The 21,521-nt window shown below is 36.5% G+C and overlaps 1 protein-coding gene across 16 annotated transcripts in view; it reads left to right on the top strand.

The window, feature by feature from the left end:
* Positions 1-21,521, top strand: part of R3HDM1 (R3H domain containing 1) — a 65,589-nt gene that overhangs the window by 11,876 nt on the left and 32,192 nt on the right. For 13 of the 16 annotated variants that reach the window (XR_013537146.1, XR_012082074.2, XM_020779659.3 and 10 more), the window contains 6 exons: positions 4,109-4,223; positions 5,957-6,035; positions 15,344-15,403; positions 15,482-15,622; positions 18,659-18,767; positions 18,853-18,948. Coding sequence is in view for 14 of the 16 variants with exons in the window: in XM_020779659.3 (XP_020635318.3) it covers positions 4,109-4,223; positions 5,957-6,035; positions 15,344-15,403; positions 15,482-15,622; positions 18,659-18,767; positions 18,853-18,948 (600 nt within the window). In the remaining 2 variants the exon portion in view is untranslated. The remainder of the gene's footprint in view (positions 1-4,108; positions 4,224-5,956; positions 6,036-15,343; positions 15,404-15,481; positions 15,623-18,658; positions 18,768-18,852; positions 18,949-21,521) is intronic. The other 3 variants (XM_078377056.1, XM_020779653.3, XM_072984042.2) reach the window with 2 other exon arrangements.

Here is a 21,521-nt window from a genome sequence, read left to right as displayed (position 1 = left end):
TGAATAGGAATATGTTTGGTTGATTATGTTCTTCTGTTTTGTTCTGAAACAAAGTGGGGTTGGCCTGTTGGCTAGTGCTGAAAGTGGATTGGAATGTCTGATGGAGAATATTGGATGGCTGAGCTCTGTGAGGGAAAATTAAATGTCATGTACCTTTAAGATGTAGCCTAATGGATTTTAACCATTTGAGTTCCAAACCCCCCAGTAATGTTAGTAGTTGTGTTCTAAGGGCCAAGTCAAATAAAAAGTTATCAGTTTTCCCAGTTAATTTACAGTTGTCTAGATGAGCTGTAATGTAAAACAGGAAATCACCATATTCTGATATTGAAGCTTGTCAGGAAAGAGAAGATGCATTATGATAATTCATCAAAAGTTCATTCTGACTGTTAGGTACATTCTAAGGAAACAACAGATGATTAGTTCACTTAAATTGTCTGTTATTTGTGCAGCATACAGTAGTTATTTTTGATGCACTGATTTAGTTTTCTGATGTGCGCACATATAACTTAGGATACGTTTCTCAAAGTGTATATTATACATTTCATCCTGTTGTCACCTAAGGTATCAACGGATCAGCAAAGGCACAGCTTCTTTGCTTTCCATAGATAGCAAAATGGATGTCCTGGTATGCAACTGTGTTGCTGCTTCCATTTTCAAACCAGTAAGCTTGATGGAACCAGATGTATATCTCAGTAGAGTGGTTGAATGCTACTTGATGAGATTGACTAATAATGCATTTTTTTTATTCTTTCTGAAATAGCTATATTTTAAAATCTTTAGCTGTCTTTAAGATAAAATTCCCTGAAAGCTTTTCTCTTAAAATTAATCTAAGGTATTCTCAGGTACTGATATGATGCTGGTGCTTGCACTGAATTCTGTGTGCCAGCACAAGATAAACAACTGAGTAACAATGGAAGGGTGCTCCAGTTCTACATCTTCTGACACCTAGCTGTTCACTATGAAAACATACGAGCAGTAATCCAGAGAAGAAGTATGTACAGAGGCATGTGTATATGCATGTGTCACTTGACAAAACATATACCATTAGTATAATTCATGGGCATTTCTACAGTAAATGAAAAAGTTAAACTGCTTTGAAACCAAGAAGTCAATAGTGAATTTTTGTTCATGCAATTTTATTGAAAACGAACCAGCAGGGTAAGTGCATCTAAACTATAACTTGTCTCAGCTTGTTTACATTTTAAAATTGTAAAAGCTTATTTCTTTCTCACCCTCTTCTATTTATACAAGAAGACACACAGATACAGAAACACACACACACAAACACACGGCAACTATCTTACTTCTATGGTGGAGACAAGTCATAGATTGGAGGACCATATACTTTTAACAGTTGGAGATTTTTGGTGAAGAGATGGACAAGGAAGAGGAGGACCCTAGTAATAAAATGCAAGAGACAGAAGGGAAGAATTTCAAGTTTTTGGCCTGTGATACTTTTGGAAATGTACATAGGAAGAATTAGGGAAGAAGAAATGAGAGAAAGAGATGAGACTCAGTATTGTGTAGTAGGTGGTAGGGATTATAAAAAGAGACCCAGTTTCATGACAGAAATAGTTTTTTTTCCCAGACTTGGTCCATGTGAGAAAGTAGTTAAAGTTGCTTTTTTGTTTTGGGAGTGGTGGCAGCAGAAGTCCTGAAGAATGTATCTGTGTACCTGTAAGTGTGTATGATGAGGTCAGGATTCTTGTCAGCCTAATGATGTACAGTATGTTCTCTGGTTTCTAGTGTCTGTCTTTGTGTTCTTGCCGATTAAGAGTTTTGAGATAATTTTTTCCCCAGTAGTCAAGGTCTGTAATCAATAATCCTGAGTTATTCACTAAACTCAGATTCTCATTAGGGAAAGCAGCTAAATCCTGAAGAAGCCTTTATCAATGCCCATTACATTGTGGCATGAGGATTTTGAGAATCTAGATACAAGTAGATCTTCTGTTTTGTACATGTAGGAATGATGCATTGCAATACAAATTGCTTATCCCTTCTTTGTAGCTATTGTGTAATGGGAGGAGGAGTCTGAAAAAAATATCCAGATTCCTACACTTTCCTATTTTGTTTTGGGTTTTTTGCTTTTTTTCCCAGCAAGCTGTAACAATATCTATTAACCGAGCAAAGCCACAATACATTATCAATTTATCGCCTGAAATATCTGGAAGACCAACAGAAGCTTGTGGCTCCTTAAAGACTAATAAGATAGCCATTCAATAAATGACTGCTGCTGGAGAAATGAGCCACAGTCTGTGAAAGTTTACGCTAAGTAAAACTTGTTAGTCTTTAAGACACCACAAGAGTCTGTGTTCTTTTTGCTATCACAGCATAACATGGCTGCCCTCTTGGAGATTTTGGAAATAGGTTTCTTGTCCTGTGCTTCTCTTGGAGAAAACACCCACTATGAAGAAAATCTGTTGAAGCAGATATTTTTGTCGGCATTCCTCTAAAACAGAGATATAGCTGTATCTTGAAAAGAAACAGAGAACTTCAGATTAACCTCTACTGGACCCTGCCTAAGTGCTGGATTTCTTGTTGGTTTTTACAAAAGCAGGAAAGCTATGAGGTGAAATGCCTAATTGCAAATGAGAGTAATCCTCCACCATAATATTTTCTTCATTTAGCTATGCCATGAAACGGTTTGTGTCTGAAGTCTTTTAAGACTCTATAAAACAACAAACAACCTGTTAGAGATGAATTACACTTCCTTGCTTCAGTTACTCTTTTTTCCTCTCCCATGATTCTGTATCTTCTCACAAAGTTCTAAATTTGGATTCTTTGCTATTTGCTGAGGGATACTGTTGAATGCTAAAATGGGAGGCAATGAAAGAATTGGACAAAGATTTCATTTATTCTACTGCTCTGTTTTTAGCAATGTAAATCAAGACAGTTTCGTTATGTCCAGCCCTTAGGTATTGCAAGATACATTTATAAAGCCAGGTCTATCCAGAAAAGGCAAAGTGTGACCTTCCATATGTTGTTGGACCACATCTCCCATCAGCCATAGCCCATGTTGTCAGTGGTGAGGGATGCTGGGAGTTGCTGGCCAGCAATACAGTATTTGGAGAGGCGCAAGCTGCCCATCCCTAATCAGGCTGATGTGGTCAAAGCAACTATGGAAAGGCTTTTGGATAAACTAAAATAAAATGAGGGAAAATGATGAAATACTGTATCTGAAATATGTGGCAAATTCTGTAAGATAAATACTGCACATGCGAAGATATAAATTTAGTTCATTTTTTAGCAATTGTTGTTCAGAAAATACCGTATACATTTTGAATGGGAAATATATTATGCAGATTTTGTGCTCATTTTTTAATCCGTGAGGATGAGTAGGAAAAAAGGTGTGTGGAAAGAAAGAGAAAGTTTCAGAATGTACCTTCTGTATTTTCTCCTAAGTCATTTCCAGATGCATTCTGTACAGTAAGCCACACTCTTCCACGTCAGTTTTAAATGTAAAAGTATGCAAGGTCTTGTCCATTGATCTTGGTCAGTTTTGGTCTCGCTAGTCTCAGGTGATTCAAAGATGTTATTAGAAAGCTACTAGGCATCTCTGAAGTATTTTAGATATGTAGGAATGATCTTCATTATCATAGGAAATTAGACTATATTACTTTTTAGCTATTAAAATATAGAGACAGTGTACAGTCCTATATATGTTTATCCAGAAGTAAGTGCCTGGTCAATGAATGGTGCTTGTTCCTTGGTAAGTATAAACAGAGTACTGGTTTGTTGGAGAGAAGTGGGAAATCTGCAAGCCAGATACTTCATTTAGGCTTATCTGCCTAGCACTAAACCATAGCTTAGTATTACAGTTAGGCTGGCCCTTCTGTGTCAATGTAGCTTCAGAGCAGTTTTCTAGAAAATAAAATAATATTAAATAGCAGTTCCTTTTATTATTTCCTTTTAAGGCATTTTCATTATGCCGCATTATTCCGTTTCCCATGAGCTTAGGTATTTGCATTTCAAGAGCTTCAAAGATAGTTCTGTCTGATTATTTCCCACTTTGCATCGAGCACATTCATTTTTATGGCACAGTTGTATGTTTATGCTGATGAAGTTTTCATTTTTTGAGGGGGAAATTGATGGTTTTGCTTTTTAACAGGAGAAGATTCAAATCCAGCTAACACAGTCTTTTGAAAAGGAAGAGAAGCCTTCAAAAGATGAAATTGAAAAGGAAAAGCCCACTGATAAATTACCCAGGAAAATGTTGTCAAGAGGTTTGCCGTTTATCATTCTTTTTTCTGTTTTGAGCTGTAATTGTTAATAGCATCTAATGTTTGTTTTGTTTAATATATACAACACCATTCTTTTAAAGGATTTGAAATATTTTCTAGATGTGTAGTCTTACTTGAGCTATGTGTCTTCTTACCTCTATGTTTGGTCCCACATACAGAACTTACGGTACATCCCTGGGGTTACGTATCCTGGTGTAAATGCATTGGCATACTTCAGTCATAAGGAAGAATATAGTGTGAGATAAATTAGGATTAGATGGATATCTAGGCATTTACAGGCCTAATTTCAACTGCAGCTCAGGTTTTAGAAGGGTGGCAAATACAGATGAGGATGCGAAGGAGGGATGGGTAATTCAATTAACATTTTGATCCCACTATTATCTCTGGCATGCCTTCATTCTTCTTTCTAGCACAGTGGTTCCCAACCTTAGGTCCTCATATGTTCTTGGACTCCAACTCCCAGAAGCCTTCACCACTACCTCTTCTGGCCAGGATTTCTGGGAGTTGTTGTCCAAGAACATCTGGAGACCCAGCCTTGGGAACCATTGCTCTAGCAGAAAGAGATGGTGGTGGAAAAACTAGAATTTGTTATGTTCTGTGCCTTAAACTGACTGGGTAGGAACATTCTTCTCTGTTTGTTTTGAAGGGGGGGAGCAGAAGTTTGTTTGTTCCAAACCTTGGGTCCCTAGATGTTCTTGGACTAAAGTTCCCTGAAGCTTTCACCACTAGCTGTGCTGGGCAGGATTTCTGAGAGTTGCAGTCCAAGAACATTTGGGAATTCAAGGCTGGGAAGCACTGATTTTTACCTGTCCCAATATTACAGTATTATGCTTCCCTGGATTTAAGTTCTGTTGTGTTCTTTGGGTCTTACTGCTACTTGAGTATAGGATTGAAGCCCAGTTTCTATAGCAGATGCACTACCTGGGAGCAATATTTGAACTATGTTCCTTTGCTACAGTTGTGACTGCACACACCAGCTACCAACACACTTCTTGTCTTGAAAAGGCAACTTAGTCTTCACTGTGGATGGTGTTCTAAACAAGATATAAATTCTGGAGGTTGATTGAAGATGAATGTGGCTGATAATGGGAAACACTAAGATTTCATGGTAAAAACTAAATGCAAAACTCTAAAAATCGATAATTTTGAAGTTACTGAATGAATTCATTGACATATTCCCAGAAGTGCTCAGGATATGAAATAAGCAATTATCAGGCAATAAATTTATGGCTGAAGGGTAGGTGGTTTAAGCTTTTAAGGGAATAGTGTGGTAACAAATATGCCCACTGGCTTATCATTATTAATTTATGTTTTCTCCCTCTTTATTCCTTTTATGTTCCCAAATTGGTCTTATTAGACTGGCCCAAGAGCAGTTACAATAGTTAATATTAACAACTGGTCTGCAAAATCTTAGCACACTGTAGTGAATGTACATACTTCTCTGCAGCTCCCTGAGAATCTGCTCTTCATGTAGCAGAGCCCTGAGGTACACTGGAAAATTGGGCAGGATTGATGGAAATTATTTTCTACTTTTTAATATGTGTGCAGGATCAAATTACTGTACTCTGCAGTTCAGTGTCCATGATTAAATTCTTAAATCTGGTATTTTTACCAATATGCAAAAAATACAACTCTTAAATTATTGTTATTTCATTGAAATAATTGATGTCTTTTCTTCAATCTTGGGTGTATGTATTTGTTTATCTATTTAATAGATTCTAGCCAAGAATATACAGATTCGACTGGGATAGATCTACATGAGTTTTTAGTGAATACATTGAAAAACAATCCCAGGTAAAAAAAAGTTTTCTTTTTTGAAGAGTACTGCTTTCAGATGTTCTCATCCATTATAATTTGTCATAACTGTGAATGCAACACATGCTGTATATTATCTTGCATAAAGCCTTGACAGATAAATAATTCTGTACATTCCTTCTTTAACAAAGAGGAATTCTTTATAAGCTTATTTTCATTGATCATTTTCATATATTATATTTTTGTCTGAATATTTATAGGGTTAGAATTCTTATTGCCAGAACGCATGTAGAAACAATATACTTTGCAGGCTGACTTAGTGGAAGGCAACTACAATGGTTGCATTTAGACATCATTCTTAAGCATAATTTAATTTGATGAGAGCAAACCATGATAAGCCTTGACATATACATTCCCTGCCCCCTCGTGGCTATAAAACTGAGTTAGGGAAGTTTTTCACCATGATTAAAGAAAGTATCTTCAAACCATAGTTTATGAAATGTGCTTGTTTCCTAAACAGTATCTAGGAATAAGTACAGTTTATCAAGTTTAGGTCATACAGCAGACATTATCCGAACATGGGTATGCTGGTGGCAAAGGGAGAATTTGCTAACTGCAATGTTTCTAGTCATATAAGCTATGGTTTACTGTGACCTCTCAACATAATACCTGCATTTATCATAGATGGCATATTAAATGAATTTTGTCACTTCAAAACTGGTCTATTGATGTATTCAGAATATATTTAATACTGTTTCTTCTCCCATTTTGATATGGGATCCTTTTTTATTAACTTCAGAGAGAGGTCTGGAATCTAAAAGGGAATTCTGTACTCTTTTCATGAACTTCATTAATTCAGAAGCCACTTTTTTCCTTTAGGGAAAGCTGTGGCAGTAGAGAGTTATGGACCAAATTAAATTTTTGTGTATTTCATAGCCCTCAAAATAACATGAACTGTTTACCTACCGACATTTATAAACATTTTTTTTTCAGCTGAACGAACTCTGTGATCTGTTTATTTCTTCTCTCCCTCCCTCCACACTCTCTTATCACTCATTGAAGGAATTATAATTTGCAGCAAACTTATTTTACAAGTGTGGTCTTTGGGCTATGATTGTTGCTATGCCATAAACTTGTAGATTTTGCACTCTGATGTTAAATTCCAAATCAGCTAGGCATAAATCTTAAGATGCTATATCCGCAGTTGATAGCGATAAAAAATTGAACCCAAGTCATGTTCAGTACACTTGGAGGCAAGTAACTAGTTTGCTTTAATGTCTATCCCAGATAGTGCATTGAACTAGTAGTGTGTGTTTTCTGAAATGTATTAATAGTTTCTGTGCTTCATACAATTCATGGCTTCTGTGACTCAGACAATTGAGTGCTGTGCCTGCACACTGAGTCCTCTGGAATGCTTTCGCGCTGAGTAGCTGTTTTGCAGAAGTCCTGCCCCCACTCCCTTGTGCATGACTAAGATTATCTGACAGCTCCTCAGTTCATTTTACGTATTTGCTATGCCAGGACCAACTGGAAAACTTTAACTGATCCAGTTTTCCCTCTTTCCAAGTATTTGTTTTTCTTGCTTGTTCTTAGTTGTCTATTACTTAAAATAGTTTTAACCTATAGATTGTTATTTTCATTTATGGCCTCTAGAGCCCTTTTTTAAAAAAAATAGTAGTCGGGGGGGGGAGTAAATTTCTCCCTTCAAGCAGCCTTTTAAAAAATTTATTTTGTCTGGGTGAAGGCTAACTCACCCAACAGTTTTTGAGTTTCAATATATTGAATCTTCAACTTCAGTTATCCCTGGTGTGGAGTTATCAGATACGAATGCTGCGCAAGTCACAGATGAAAAACCCAATTTGAATTGGGGACTTCAATTCCTACTCTGATGGGGACTTCAGAGCTCATTATGTAGCTCATTCCTCATTTCAAGAAGTTGGCACGGATTGGTCTCAAAATGTAAAATTTCACAACTTTGATTTTATTCTTTCCTTGCAAAACGGAGGATTCTGGTTTGCAGTAATAGGAAAATTTGTCGTTTATGTCTATCCCCATCAGAATGTCAGCCTCATTTTCCTAGGTCTGCTTGAGAGAACAAAATTTATCAATAAAAAACACTTCTTTTCAACCTAGATATTGCTCCAGAAGTATTTACAAAGTATATGGCACCAATCACAGTATACATTCAAGAGGTTTGACAATTTTCCTGTACAAAAATGATCCATTGCTATTTGCAGACTCCCATAATATTCTTCTGAAGCATCTCTGATTTATGTTATGTCATCTTTCAAATTTTGGTCTTGACCTCAATGCAAAAAATATATATATCACATTTTCAACTAATGTGAGTCACGTTTTGGACTCCCAGTATTATTCATGCATATTTGCTAGAGGATTGAACAGTCCTGCTCATCACATTGATCTGTAGAGTGTATTGAAAAGACCACATGCACTCCAAAAACCTCTTAAGAGGTGCCAGTAGTGTCATATGCAAAAAATCACATGCGAGTGCCCTAATTTTGATTTAAAGCCATCTCTGACAACCAAATCAACAGTCGATTAAAAGTAAATGTGCCATACTAACTATGACAAGGTTTCCTTTTGTGGATATTTCAAATTCGTCTGAATATGGGAATGCCATTCAAACTTTTTGGACCTTCTGTAGTAGCTTCATTGAAAAATAGCTAGACCAGAAGGAATGTAAAGAACTCCTGGAAAAGTAGATTGAAGAAAGGACTAAAGAGTGTGGAGAAGAGCAGGATAACACACAAAGGAACAACTCTCAGATAAAAGTGCATGCCTATACCATTTGGAAGAGGAAGAAATGGTGGGAAATCTCAAATATATTTTAAAGTTGTTATGGAAGGGTTACAGAAGATGGTGATGGGTGCTATTGGTGAATTGAAAACTAAAATACAGAAGAACAAGCTTAAAGGAACAAGATATTGCTGATCACAAAAAAGGATAGTAAACCTTTGAAAGATCTAATTATAAATCAAAGAGGTGGATGATAGGATTGAAGGAGTCTAAGAACAAACAAAGAAAATTACTAAGATAATTTTTTAACAAGAGAAAAAGCAAGGGGTTACAGATTCAGATTATTCAACAGAAAGACACGCAGAGAAGAAATAGTCTTCGCTTAAAAGATATTCCAGAAAAGGTGGCAGAAGGAAAAAGTTTATTAGAGGTATTTCTACAGTGGGCCCAGTCTGTTGTGCCCCAGGTGAAATGATCTAAGTATGATAATGAAATATGTCGTTGATGGGGGAAGAGAAGAGGACAAAAAGAACTTCCAAGGGATGTTTTGGTTCACTTTTGGAATTGTCATAAAAATGATGAATTTATGGATATTTTGAGATGGAACCCCAAATTATTGAAAATTAATGACATGCCGATCCAGGCTTTCAACGATCTGTGTGAGGAAACTATGTACTAGTGCCAAGGGATGAAACTATTTACAACTATCTTGTCAGAGAAAGCAATAAAATATAGTTGTTGTAGGTTTTTCGGGCTGTCTGGCCGTGTTCTTGAGGTTTTTCTTCCTAACGTTTTCCCAGTCTCTGTGACCAGCATCTTCAGAAGATGGGAGTTAGAACTCTGTCTGTGCTCTTGTGCAGTTTGTGGGATAGTTATTTATAGCTGTGGGATCAGCTTTTTGTCCTTTTCAGGAGATTGGGTGATTATGGTGATTAGTGTGTTTTTTGTTTTGGGTGTATTGTGATAAGGGGGATGATCTATCACTGTGATTGATGGGTGTCACTAACTGGTCTTTTGTGTGCAGTGATCACTGGTCCTTGTGGCTGGGTAGAGTTTGTTGACCTTTTGCAGGCTGTGTTTTTCAGTACTGGGAGCCAGGCTTTGTTGAGTTTTAGACTTTCTTCTTTTTTGTTGAAGCTCTGCTAGTGTTTGTGGATTTCAATGGCTTCTCTGTGCAATCTAACAAAATATTTGCTGATATTGTCCAGTACTACTTTGTTTTGAAACCGCTGTAGGTGTATACCGGATACCTTGCAGTTGTGGTCAGGTATATTTTAGAACCACAAAACGCAGCATTCACACCAGAATCAAAGAACATGAGAGACACTGCAAACTGAAAAACCGGGAAGAATCAACAGTAGCTGAACATGCCCTGAAACACAGTGACAGATAATCTCACCCCCTTATCACAACAATACACCCACAACAAAAAACACGCTGATCACCATAATCACCCAATCTCCTAAAAAGGATAGAAAGCTGATCCCACAGCTATAAATAACTATCCCAGAAACTGCACCAGAGCACAAACAGAGTTCTGACTGCTGTCCTCTGAAGATACTGGCCACAGAGACTGGTGAAAAATTAGGAAAAAAAATCTCAAGAACTTGACCAGACAGCCTGAAAAACCTACAACAACCATTGGATCCCAGCCATGAAAGCCTTCGAGAATACAGTAAAATATAGTTTGGAATATTGTGTGTTTCTGAAATTGGACTGGATTAGGCAGATAAATATGTTATTTGAAGAAGGGTGGAAGGCAGAAATGAAGAAACTTAACGTTGTAGAACAGGCTCCAAAATCTGCATCTGAATCCGAATCTGGATCTGAACAAAGTTCTGTTGATGAGGAAGATAAGGAAAAGGGGGAACAGATGATACAAAATAAGAGAGAGAAACCTTGGACTGGTCTGGAGTAGGCAGGAACACAGAAATAAAGTCTCTTTCCCAAGTAAATATACTCCACTTGTGGAAGCCTGAAAACAAGTACTACATATCCCATTGCTTCACAGTATCAAATGATCTAATACCAGGAGTTAAGGATAATGAAATAGATATTATACAAATATCAGACCATGCAAATGTTCCTATGGAATTCGCCATAAATTGTGATTATAAAGAAGCAAAAAGATTGAAGATAGATACTGTACTACTATATTCGGGTTTAAGTATGTAATTGAGAATATGAAGAGGAATTTAAAAGAAATCTGAGAAATTAATGAAGAAGAAGGAGGTCAAGTTGGATTTATTTGGGACTCTAAAGTCCGTGGCCTGAGAATTGAGTATAAAAGAAGCCTATAATTTAAAGAAACAACAAGAAAAAAGGATTAGAGGAAATATATATAGAAATAATCTGGGTAGAAAAATACAAAGGAATTTATGGAAAAAATGGGACAAAATATAACTGAAGTAGAGAGGAGATTATAAATAAATTAAAAGTAGATAAGATGCCAGGATGGTTTGGGCTCCGAATATTATATGATTTCAAAGAATTTCCTCATTCCTAAATTGAAGGTATTTTTTCACAAAACATTAAGAGGGGATGAAATTAAGTTTTTTGAAAACATTCAATGATTGCGTTAATCTTGAAACCAGACAAGGACCCAATGAATATGGGGTCATATAGACCACTGGTTCTTAACCTTGGGTTACTCATGAGTTTTGGACTGCAACTCCCAGAAGCCTTCACCACCAGCTGTCCTGACTGGAGTTTCTGGGAGTTGCAGTTCAAAAGCATCCGAGTAACAAAGGTTAAGAACCACTGATATAGACCAATATCATTGATGAATCAGGATGCTAAAATATTTACAGCCATATTAGCCAAGAGACTGAATAGTCATATTGATAGATATTATTTGCAGAATTGATGTTTGAAAGGCAGACAAATAGAGGATAGAATGAGAAGGGTATATGTAATCTACACAATAAAAGAGACAAAGACAAAAGCAGGAATATTAGCATTAGATATTTTCAAGGCTTTTGACTTGGTGGAAGGTCAGCAATTAAGATGCTAATTTAAAAATTAGGTTTTCATATACACTTTAGAAATATTATCCAACAGTTATATTCAGAGAATACAGCTGTGGTTTTAGTGAACAATGGGATAATGGAAAAATATCAGTAGGTCAAGGAACAAGGCAAGGATGTCCCCCATCTCCAGTCCTATTTATTTTGATCATTGAACTATTAGCAAGAGCAATTAGGGATGATAATGAAATAAAAGGAATAGGGAATAAATAAAAAATAAATGCATTTGTTTGCAGATGATGCTTTATGAATGATTGAAGACCCAATAAATTCTATAGAAAATATTAAAATATATTTAAAAACATTTGAAGAAATAACAGGGTTAGGAGTAGATTGGAGTAAATCAGAATTCATGTTAGCGTATTATGACAATGAAGAGAGAAGAAAAATGAAAGATAAATTTGAGGGTAAATAAAAAATAGTATTAAATACTTAAGGATAAATGTTACTTGGGATTTACAAGATATTATTAAAATGAATTTTGATAAAATGAAAAAAATTAAGGAACAAATTAAAGAATATCAAAAGTTGAAGCTGTCATGGTTTTGAAGAATAGCAGAAGATAATAAAGATAATCCCTAAATTATTATTTTTATTTTGTATGTTACCCATAAAGATAGATGATAAAGATTTAAAAGAAATGCAGAATTTGATTAATTAAAAAAAGGACCAAGAATAAATTAAAAGTTATGGTATTTATCTCAAAAGAAAGGAGGTTTGGGATTACATGACATTAAACTATATTATAATCAATTGATGTATATTCCGGAAATTATAATAAATCGTAAAGAGATAATATGGAATGCTATGGAGTTTTATAAGAATATGGAAAATATGTTTTTAAGGAAAATATAAAAGATATTCTTAAAAATATAGGCAATCCATTTTTAAGTACTACATTGCAATATTGGAAGAAAATTAGAAGAATATTAAATCCAAAGATTTTTCCATTCACCCGTGTGGTGGAATTATGTAACTTTCCAAAAATTCTTAAGAGATTAAACATGGTTTTATAGAACAGGGTTATAAAAATTAAAGATTGGATAAGGAAGGTATATAGTGTTTGTGATAATAAAGGAATTATTAGGAGAACAAAGAATTACCTGGTTGAATCTAAAGCAGCTAGATATTTGGACAAAGAAATTGGGGGGGGGGAGAGGAAAGAGAAGGATGACTAAATTTGAAGAAATTATTGAAAAAAGAGAGAACACAGATACCAATAAGCAAAGGAAAGAAATAATAATAAGTGTTGTATATAAGAAGTTAGTAGAAGATGAATATGAAATAACAACCTTGAAGGAGATATGGCAAGGAGACATAAACAGAGAAATTAGTGAGGAAATATGGAAGAAGATATAGGAAAATAGAATAATGAAAATATGTCTGCTAGGGTAGAGGAAAATGGTTCCAAGGTGACATGGAGGTGGTATTTAACACCAAAAAGAATGACTATAATAAATAGAGAGGTATCACCTATATGTTAGAGATGTAAGAAAGAAAGGGGAACATATTTCCACATGTGTTGGACATGTGAAGAGAGGCAGAAGGAAAGGAGAATGGTTTTTAATGAGATCAAGAAAACTATGTGCACTGATATACAAAGATGTCCAACGTTAGCTTTGTTAACTATGTCTGGAAATATTCAGTTAAAAGGAGGGAAATGGAATTGATTAATATTATGTTAACAGCAGCGAGACTGATATTTGCAAGACATTGGAAGAATCATGACTTTTTAAATATGGAAGATTCGTACAATGAAATGTGGAGTTTGGCTATTTATGCTAAATTAACTTGTGAATTGAAAGTTTAAAAAGGAATGTTGAAGGAAAATTGTTTTAATGATATTTGGAATAATTTTAACACATATATTTTGTAAACATGAAAACACAAGAAATTATTATATTTCTGGAGAGATACGGGGTACACAATTTAAAACAAAATGGGGGGGAATCCCAAAGTTGGTGGCCTAGACTGTGAACTTAAGTTGTTGGTGGTGGTGTTGTTGTTGTTGTTGTTGTTGTTGTTGTTGTTGTTGTTGTTGTTGTTGTTGTTGTTAATTGTATAAAGTATAGTCTTGCTGTTATATTTGAAAGTAAATAAAATTATATTTAAAAAAGAATCACAGGTGTCATCTGTACTGTGTCCTTGGGCAAGTTGAAGACGTGGCTTGCTAGGATATGCTTTCTTTCACTGATTAAACAAGGAAAATGCTTTACTTTTTTCTACCTTTCCTCTCCTATGTTGGGTGTTTGTTCGTCAAACTCGGGGGGGACAAAGGAAATGCAGAACTAATCACACTATGGTGGCCTCATAGCTGTGTTTTGCAGCAGAGCTCCTGCTGTCCTGGCAGGACTTGTTCAAACTAGCTCAACAGACCTCTTATGCAGCCAGAAGACTGAATAAAGCATTGAGAAGACAAACTGAAGCTAACAATGTGAATATGTCAACCATTACTGTGTTGGCCCCCTATACTACCTATATTGCAGTCTTCTAGAAAGCCATATACTTGACATTTGTATGCTTACAAGCAGACCCTGTTTGTAAACTTTGCAGGGAGCCACAATTGAGTCTTCTTCTTTGGATCACTCAATGGTGTAGGTATCTAGGTCCTTGACAGGAACTGGGCTTGGTAATCCATAGGGTCCCTTTCAGCACTGCAGTTATAAGTTAATGGTGATCATGACAATGATAACATTTAAAGGAGAACTGCCTATATACCTTCGTCATCTTTGCTTTTCTGACACCCATTCATTAAATCATTTCTGTGTGAATTTAATAACTTGAGTCCACCTAAATCTGCACACATGTAATCTTAGTCGCTTTCTTTGAGGATGATGTAATTGATCTCTTGGCCGTTTGGACCTGTGGTGATGGTGTTGCTTTTTGGATTGCAGTTATGTCTCTCTGAGGAGCCAGTGAGCTTTGTGCATTGAGACGTGATCCACTACTGTATATGCATGTGTCCACAAGAAGAAAGTAGTTCTTTATCCATATGCCACCTTTTTACCAAAACTGGTATCTGAATTCAATCTCATTCAACCATTGAAAACTTATTACATATTATTACTTATTACATGTGGTAGACATCTGATAGTCTGGTGTTTTAATTAGACAGGACTAAAGGTTTCAATTTGACCAAACTCCGGGAAGGGAGTGGAGGACAGGAGAGCCTGGTGTGCTCTGGTCCATGGGGTTGCGAAGAGTCGGACACGACTTAACGACTAAACAACAACAAAAGGTTTCAAAAATGTCAAATTTATTTGTTGCCATTGAATGCTCAAGGGGTATCTTGTTTGCCCCCTACAATTTGCAGGATGGGTTACTACAGCTGTCTTTCTGGTGTACAGATTGCTTGCACCTGAGCAGCTGTTTATCATGAAACGAGATCAGTGTGGTACTCAGCCGTGTGAAGTGTGCATTTCATATTAGTGTTGTATTTTCTCACAAACTTGAGATCTAGGGGAATCTTTTTAGAAATAATTATATGCTTGCTTAATATCCCTATTACTGCTGTAACTGCAAGTATTTCCTTCTCCACCCCCTTTCCATATTTTTTCCTTCCAGGGACAGAATGATGCTGCTGAAATTAGAACAGGAAATCTTAGATTTCATTGGTAATAACGAGTAAGTGTTGTTAGTTTTGTTAGTTTATATATTATGTAGTCACATTGACGTGAACTAAACCTCACTACTTCTTTTCAGAATCCCACGAAAGAAATTTCCCCCCATGACCTCTTACCACAGAATGTTATTACACAGAGTGGCTGCTTATTTTGGACTGGAGCACAATGTGGACCAGAGCGGAAAGGCTGTTATAGTAAATAAAACCAGCAACACAAGAATGTAAGTTAGGTTCTTTAAAAAACAAAATTAGTTCATCAAGCTGTCTAGTTCTCTGGAGGATGGAAATTTTAGCTTGCTGATCAAGGTAGAATTTGAAAGATTTTTTTTTTCAAAAAAAGATATATACAGTATTTTTTACTTTATTCATTAGAGATCATCCTTAAAACATGATTGTGTCATCTCTTCACCATGCTGAAACATGCCAGTGATTCTGTCAGAATTATGATCAGCAAAGATCTCTTTCTTGTTATGGAGAAAAATTAGCTGAAACCATTATATATTTATGTAGAAATGTCTCACTATTGTTTATCCTCCATTTTGTTGGTGTCTCTGTGTGGAGATTTATTTCTAAACTATGGTAACTGTAGAAATAAAAAGCAAAGGACATATATTAAGCCTGATAATTAAAATCATTTTTATAAAATCAAATTCGTTTGACATAGAGTACTAAAAATATAGCCTTCCTCTCTTTCTTCCTATTTCACTTGACCAAAATGTTGTGCAGAAAGATTAACAAATTGTCAGATTGTTGCTTCCTTATAGGAGATTTGCCTAGGTGCGTTTCTGTTCTGGAGGGTTTGCACATTTTGTATTGGGAGTGAGGGCAAGGGTAAGAAATCTTTATTTCCCATGTAGATTGGCCTGGTCATTCAAAGAGCGACAGTGCAAGACTTGCAAAGGTCATTTATGTATAAGGGAGAGAGCTGTAATATATACAGAACTTTCCTTGCATCTTTTCCAGTTTAAGAAGTCAGAAACCGTTGTTCATAGTTTAAAGTTTAATTTCTATCTTTGGTCAGAGAAAGAAAGTTCTACCTGTAAACACAATTTGATTGATCAATCACAGATTATTGATTTGGGAAACAGTAAAATTACGAATACGTAGATGCCTGTGATAATATATAGCATATGTTCAGCTTGTATATTCAGTTTATTAACTATACTTTCTCAGGATTGTAGCAGAAAAGCAGGGTCAGGTAGTTAATAAGAGAAATTCTGCCTTTAGTTTTTTTAAAAAATTCTTCAGAATACCTAATCTACACAGGTTGCTTTTTAAGACTATAAAACTGAACAAGAGCCCAGGAAAATCTGTATTAAAAGTGAATTAGATTTAAAATTGGCACACTTACAAAATGTGATAGCCCAAGTAAAATGTGATATTTATTTGCTTGCTAAACTTTGCCTAAGATTGTCTGACTCTTACTTAAACAGGTAATTTCCACATGTGGGTGATGAACAGTTTTGTGAGCGGGAGGTTTGAGAATGAGCTATAGTTGCAGTTGACTCCTTTAGTATGAAAATATTTGATACTCTTGTTTTTTTTTTTAACCCAAGATTGGAATCTGGAAGCACCACTAACAATTAGCAGGCATTTCATATAACCAGTAGACTATGTAAATATTTTTAAAGGTTTTCGGTGTTCTTATTTTATATCTCAAATGATTTAAAATAAGAATCTAGAAGGAAAACCTTGGAGATCTGCTCCATATTGAATAAAACCCAACTTGCCTTTTCCTCATAGGCAGATTCCCCGCTCCAGTGCCGATCAGTGCTGTTAATGACATCATCAACCCAGTGCACACTGGGGCCGACTCAGTGGAGTGGTGATTGCAGGGCAGTAAATTCAGGGACCTTTAAAAGAAAAGAGGTAAGACAGTCTATAAAGGTTCTGTGAAGTGCCTGCTAATTACACTTGGGCATCCAGTAACTTTTAGGTAGAGTTTGGGAGATTTGTTTTTTTTGTTTGATAATAATACAATTCAGGAATTAAAAAATTAACCTGACCCTTCTTTTAAGCAAATCTCTTGAATAACAAATCAAAGAAGATAAATATGTAACAAAAGTTCATACACTATAGGGAGTATTTGCCTTTCAGCTTTAAAAGGGTTAATTATGTAAGGGGTAGTTTGTGTCATTTAGCATAAGCATTTAAAAGTTGAATGGGAAAGGGTCCTATGATTTAATTTGAACAACAAAATTTTATTATTTTCTCCCTGAAATACAGGCACCTGCACACCTTTTGGTCCCTAAAATATATGCACAGATGGTATTCTTCTATTTCTTTGGCTTTCAGTACTAATTTCCATTTAAGTAATTTTTTCTGTTAGCCAAGGGTTAAACAAAAGTACAACCCAGTAATAGAGGTTTCGATGAGATGTCACTATGTTCTGGATTTATTACTACAGCTACAAGTGAGGCCAGCAGGAGGAACTGGAATGACAGATTTGTGTTTGTGATGGGCTCTATTTTCACTTTATTCTCAAAATACTTGTATTTAAGATTATTAACATTTGAGCAGCATCAGGGTACCCCAAGGGAACTTACTTGAAATATGTGAATGAGTGACCATTCTATCCCTTAAAAACTACCTTAATTCTGATAGTATTGAGAATACGTATCTTAATTCTCTTGAGAATTATTCAGTATGAGTCATGAGAAGTTCTACAGAGCATTCTGATACTGGTTTTTTGTGGCAAGAGCAGTGGCCCAAACATATAAATATAAATTTGGATTGTTGGAAAAATGTGGTTTTGTGATACTTGCACACATAGGAGGTTTACTGGGTGGGCATGAATCTTGGTTCAGAAGTGTGTGCTGATTCATACCCAGAGCACCAAAGGTGCCATGCGTTCCCTTCCCCCCCCTCCACCTCTCTGGCTTGATCCCCCACTCACCACCTGACACACGTTCCTTTCCTCCTCCTCTTTGGCTGTTCGACCAGTCTCCAGGAGGAACACAGGCTTCCTTGCCCCACCTCCCTGGCTGATTGTCCACTTAGACAAGGAGGCAGGACAGATAAGCCCGTGTTCCTGCCAGGGACTGACTGGTCAAACAGCCAAAGAGGAGGAGGAGAGGAGTGTGCTCCAACCAGTGAATGGATCATTGGCCAGGGAGGCAGAGGAAGGGAAAACTGGCATGAACCTTCAAACCAAGGTTTGTGGCCATTTCTACTGTCTACTAATTTAAAGGTCCACAATTTTAGACAACCTCATTTCATATTTATCAAGGCTTATTTTATCTTAATCTTCTTTTAAGACCTGACCAGAAGTTTTGTGAACATATAAAAGATGAAAAAAGTGAAGATTTTCAAAAGCGGTACATCCTAAAAAGGGAGAACTCTAGTCTAGACAAAGATGACAACCAGGTAAATGCTGAACTTACACAGTTGTCTTGACTACACACTTGTATGGTGCAGTGGAAATTGGCAATTAACAACTTATTTAATTTAGATGCGAATACGATTAAAAGATGACAGAAGAAGCAAATCTATAGAAGAACGAGAAGAAGAATACCTGAGAGCTAGAGAACGAATATTTGCACAAGATGTAGGTATTTAATTACAAGGAATGTTCATAGCATCTTTGACTGTGTGACAGTGGTGAAACTAGAACATACACTTGAAAAGGGATTTTCTGTCATTTTGATACAAATTGTATGAAATAAAAACCTGTTACAATACTGACATTCAGCAGGGCACTCAGAGAATATTAAGAAGGTGGCAGATGGAGCAGCGTGCCACTTGGTATTCTTAATCTCAAAATGGTATGTTTTTGCTGGTAGCCTTGATACTCTCACCATTCTTTGAGATGCTGGTAGATTTAATCCTTGAGGAAAGGATGTTTGTTAATGATATCTCTTTTTACACTTGTCAAAGTTGGATCAGAAACCTATGTGCTCACTAGGATGGAGATTGTTTTGATTTCTTGGACTAGAATTTATTTTATTTGTTTGTTTATTTGATTTATACCCCACCCACCTAGCCCAAAGTATACTCTGGGCAGCTAACAATTAAAAAATTGAATAAAAGCAATATAATAAAGTAAAAAAAAAACAACTATAGTAATATGGCACAAGATGGGGAAAAGAAAAAAAAATTCAAGTAATGACTGGAGGGAAATTTATAGAAATTCTATAATTCTTGATTCCTGGAGGTCTATCTGATTTACACACACTTTACTTGTTTCTCACCTGGGAGAAATGGCCTAACTGTCTTTAGACCTAGTTCCATCCAAGCTTCCTGTTCATGCCCCAGTGGTAGCTGGGAGCTTTCTTTCTGTACAGGAGGTTAGGTGGTGCTGGCTAGCTAAGCCTGAAAGCCTTCCAGTTTAGGCCTTTTCTCCCAGGTGAGCCACATTTAGACATCTTTAAAGTGTGTGTAAGCCAAGTAGAACTCTCAGAATTGGGAATACTGAGATTTGTAGTCCAAGTAATCCAAAAATTCCATCCCTGTTGCTCACATCATAGTCATATATCTGTTGGAGTCTTCCATATTTTGTAACTGCACTCCTATTCAGGCACTAATTGTTTTCAGTTACTGTGGATGGAGGGGAGCTCCGTAGCCCCATCCCTTGTGTTTCTACTGTTGCTTTTTCTGTTACACGTAGAGAGTGATAGGTCTGCAGACAGAGATCCTACACTGTTTGTTGGGTCTTTCCATGTAAACTTGGAGCCCTGTAAAATCAGAATCCAGATTCACAGGAACAGTAGAGATTCATATTTTCAGGCTTGTCATTCTCCAAGTATAGGAGAGCAGTGACACTGGAAACAGAGGAGGCAGAATGAGATAATTTCCCTTTAGCTCTGGTGACAGTGAATGGGTATATAGCAGCTGAATAAAGTGCTATATGTTCTAAAAGGTTTACTTCCTCCAAGTGATAGGACATTTTTCTCCCACGTGAATAGTGGGGTGCCGGTTATTTGAATTCATCATTGGAATCTCAGTCAATGCAGAGTGAATGGTAATACAGATTTCTGAGTGTAACGAGAGGTTTGCTTGAGCCCAATGATACCCCTAATATTGGGGTCAAGGCAGAGCTGCTGAGATGCGAATGGGGTGACACCTGCTTTTTTTTTCTTATTCTCCCTTTGTACCCAAGTTCAAGTTTAAGCTTATTGTATTAGCTGAAAGCCGTCACAATTGTTTAAAATACAAATATAATCAAATAAAATCAGAATAAAATCACGGAGATATAAAATAATAAGAGACCTTTCATATCTGGGAGTCTCCAGCACAATTGATTGCAATGGCTCTCAGGGAATTAGCGCGAATGTTTCTGGCCGCTTTTGCAAACAGCGCTCTTCCGTAAGTGATATATGGGTCACAATCCAAAAGCAACCTGACCATCTTTGTCTGAGGGCTTTCCTCCTGTAGAGCAGCCAAAATGTTACCCAGGAATTTTTCTCTGGGGTTTTGATAGAGCTAACAGTTAAGTAAATAGTGGACAACATCCTCTATCTCACCTGCTCCACAAATACACAGCCTTAGATGCTTGGGGACATTCATGTACCTGCCGTCTAAGACAGCGGTTGGCATGGGGGGAGCTGCTGAGATGCGAATGGGTTGATACCTGCTTTTTTTTCTTATTCTCCCTGTGTACCCAGAACTCTAGAAAGCTCCCCATAAATGAAAGATTATACAAAGTGCAAACCATTCGGAATAAGAGATAAATTTCATTTCCCACCTCACTATTTGCAAAATAAGTTAAATGCATTCTCAGAATATTGACAAACTATTTTATACAAGAGTGAATATAATTTTACTGGTAAAATGTTAAAAGGTCACATCTGTTTATCAGAGTTGGCCGGTTGTGGGGAGGGCCTGGAATAGAAGAGCAGTCATAACAATGTTGGCATTCCATGTCTAGTCGTGCTGACCGCATGACCGCAGAAACATGTCTACTGACAATCGCTGGCTCTATGGCTTGGAAACAGGGATGAGCACCGCCCCCTAGAGTCAGACACAACTGGACTAAACGTCAAGGGGAACCTTTACCTTTACCTAATAACAATTTCATAGGAAAAAATTGCAGAATCCACCCCCTCTTTTAAAAAGAGGGAATTTGTTTCTGGTGTTTTATTTGGGGGGCATTTTCTCCACTTTAATAATTTAATTTTCTTG

Source organism: Pogona vitticeps, chromosome 1 (genome assembly GCF_051106095.1).
Source record: "Pogona vitticeps strain Pit_001003342236 chromosome 1, PviZW2.1, whole genome shotgun sequence".
Lineage (NCBI taxonomy): Eukaryota > Metazoa > Chordata > Lepidosauria > Squamata > Agamidae > Pogona > Pogona vitticeps.
The sequence above is the reverse complement of the archived record's forward strand: the minus strand, read 5'-3'. Positions and strand labels throughout refer to the sequence as shown.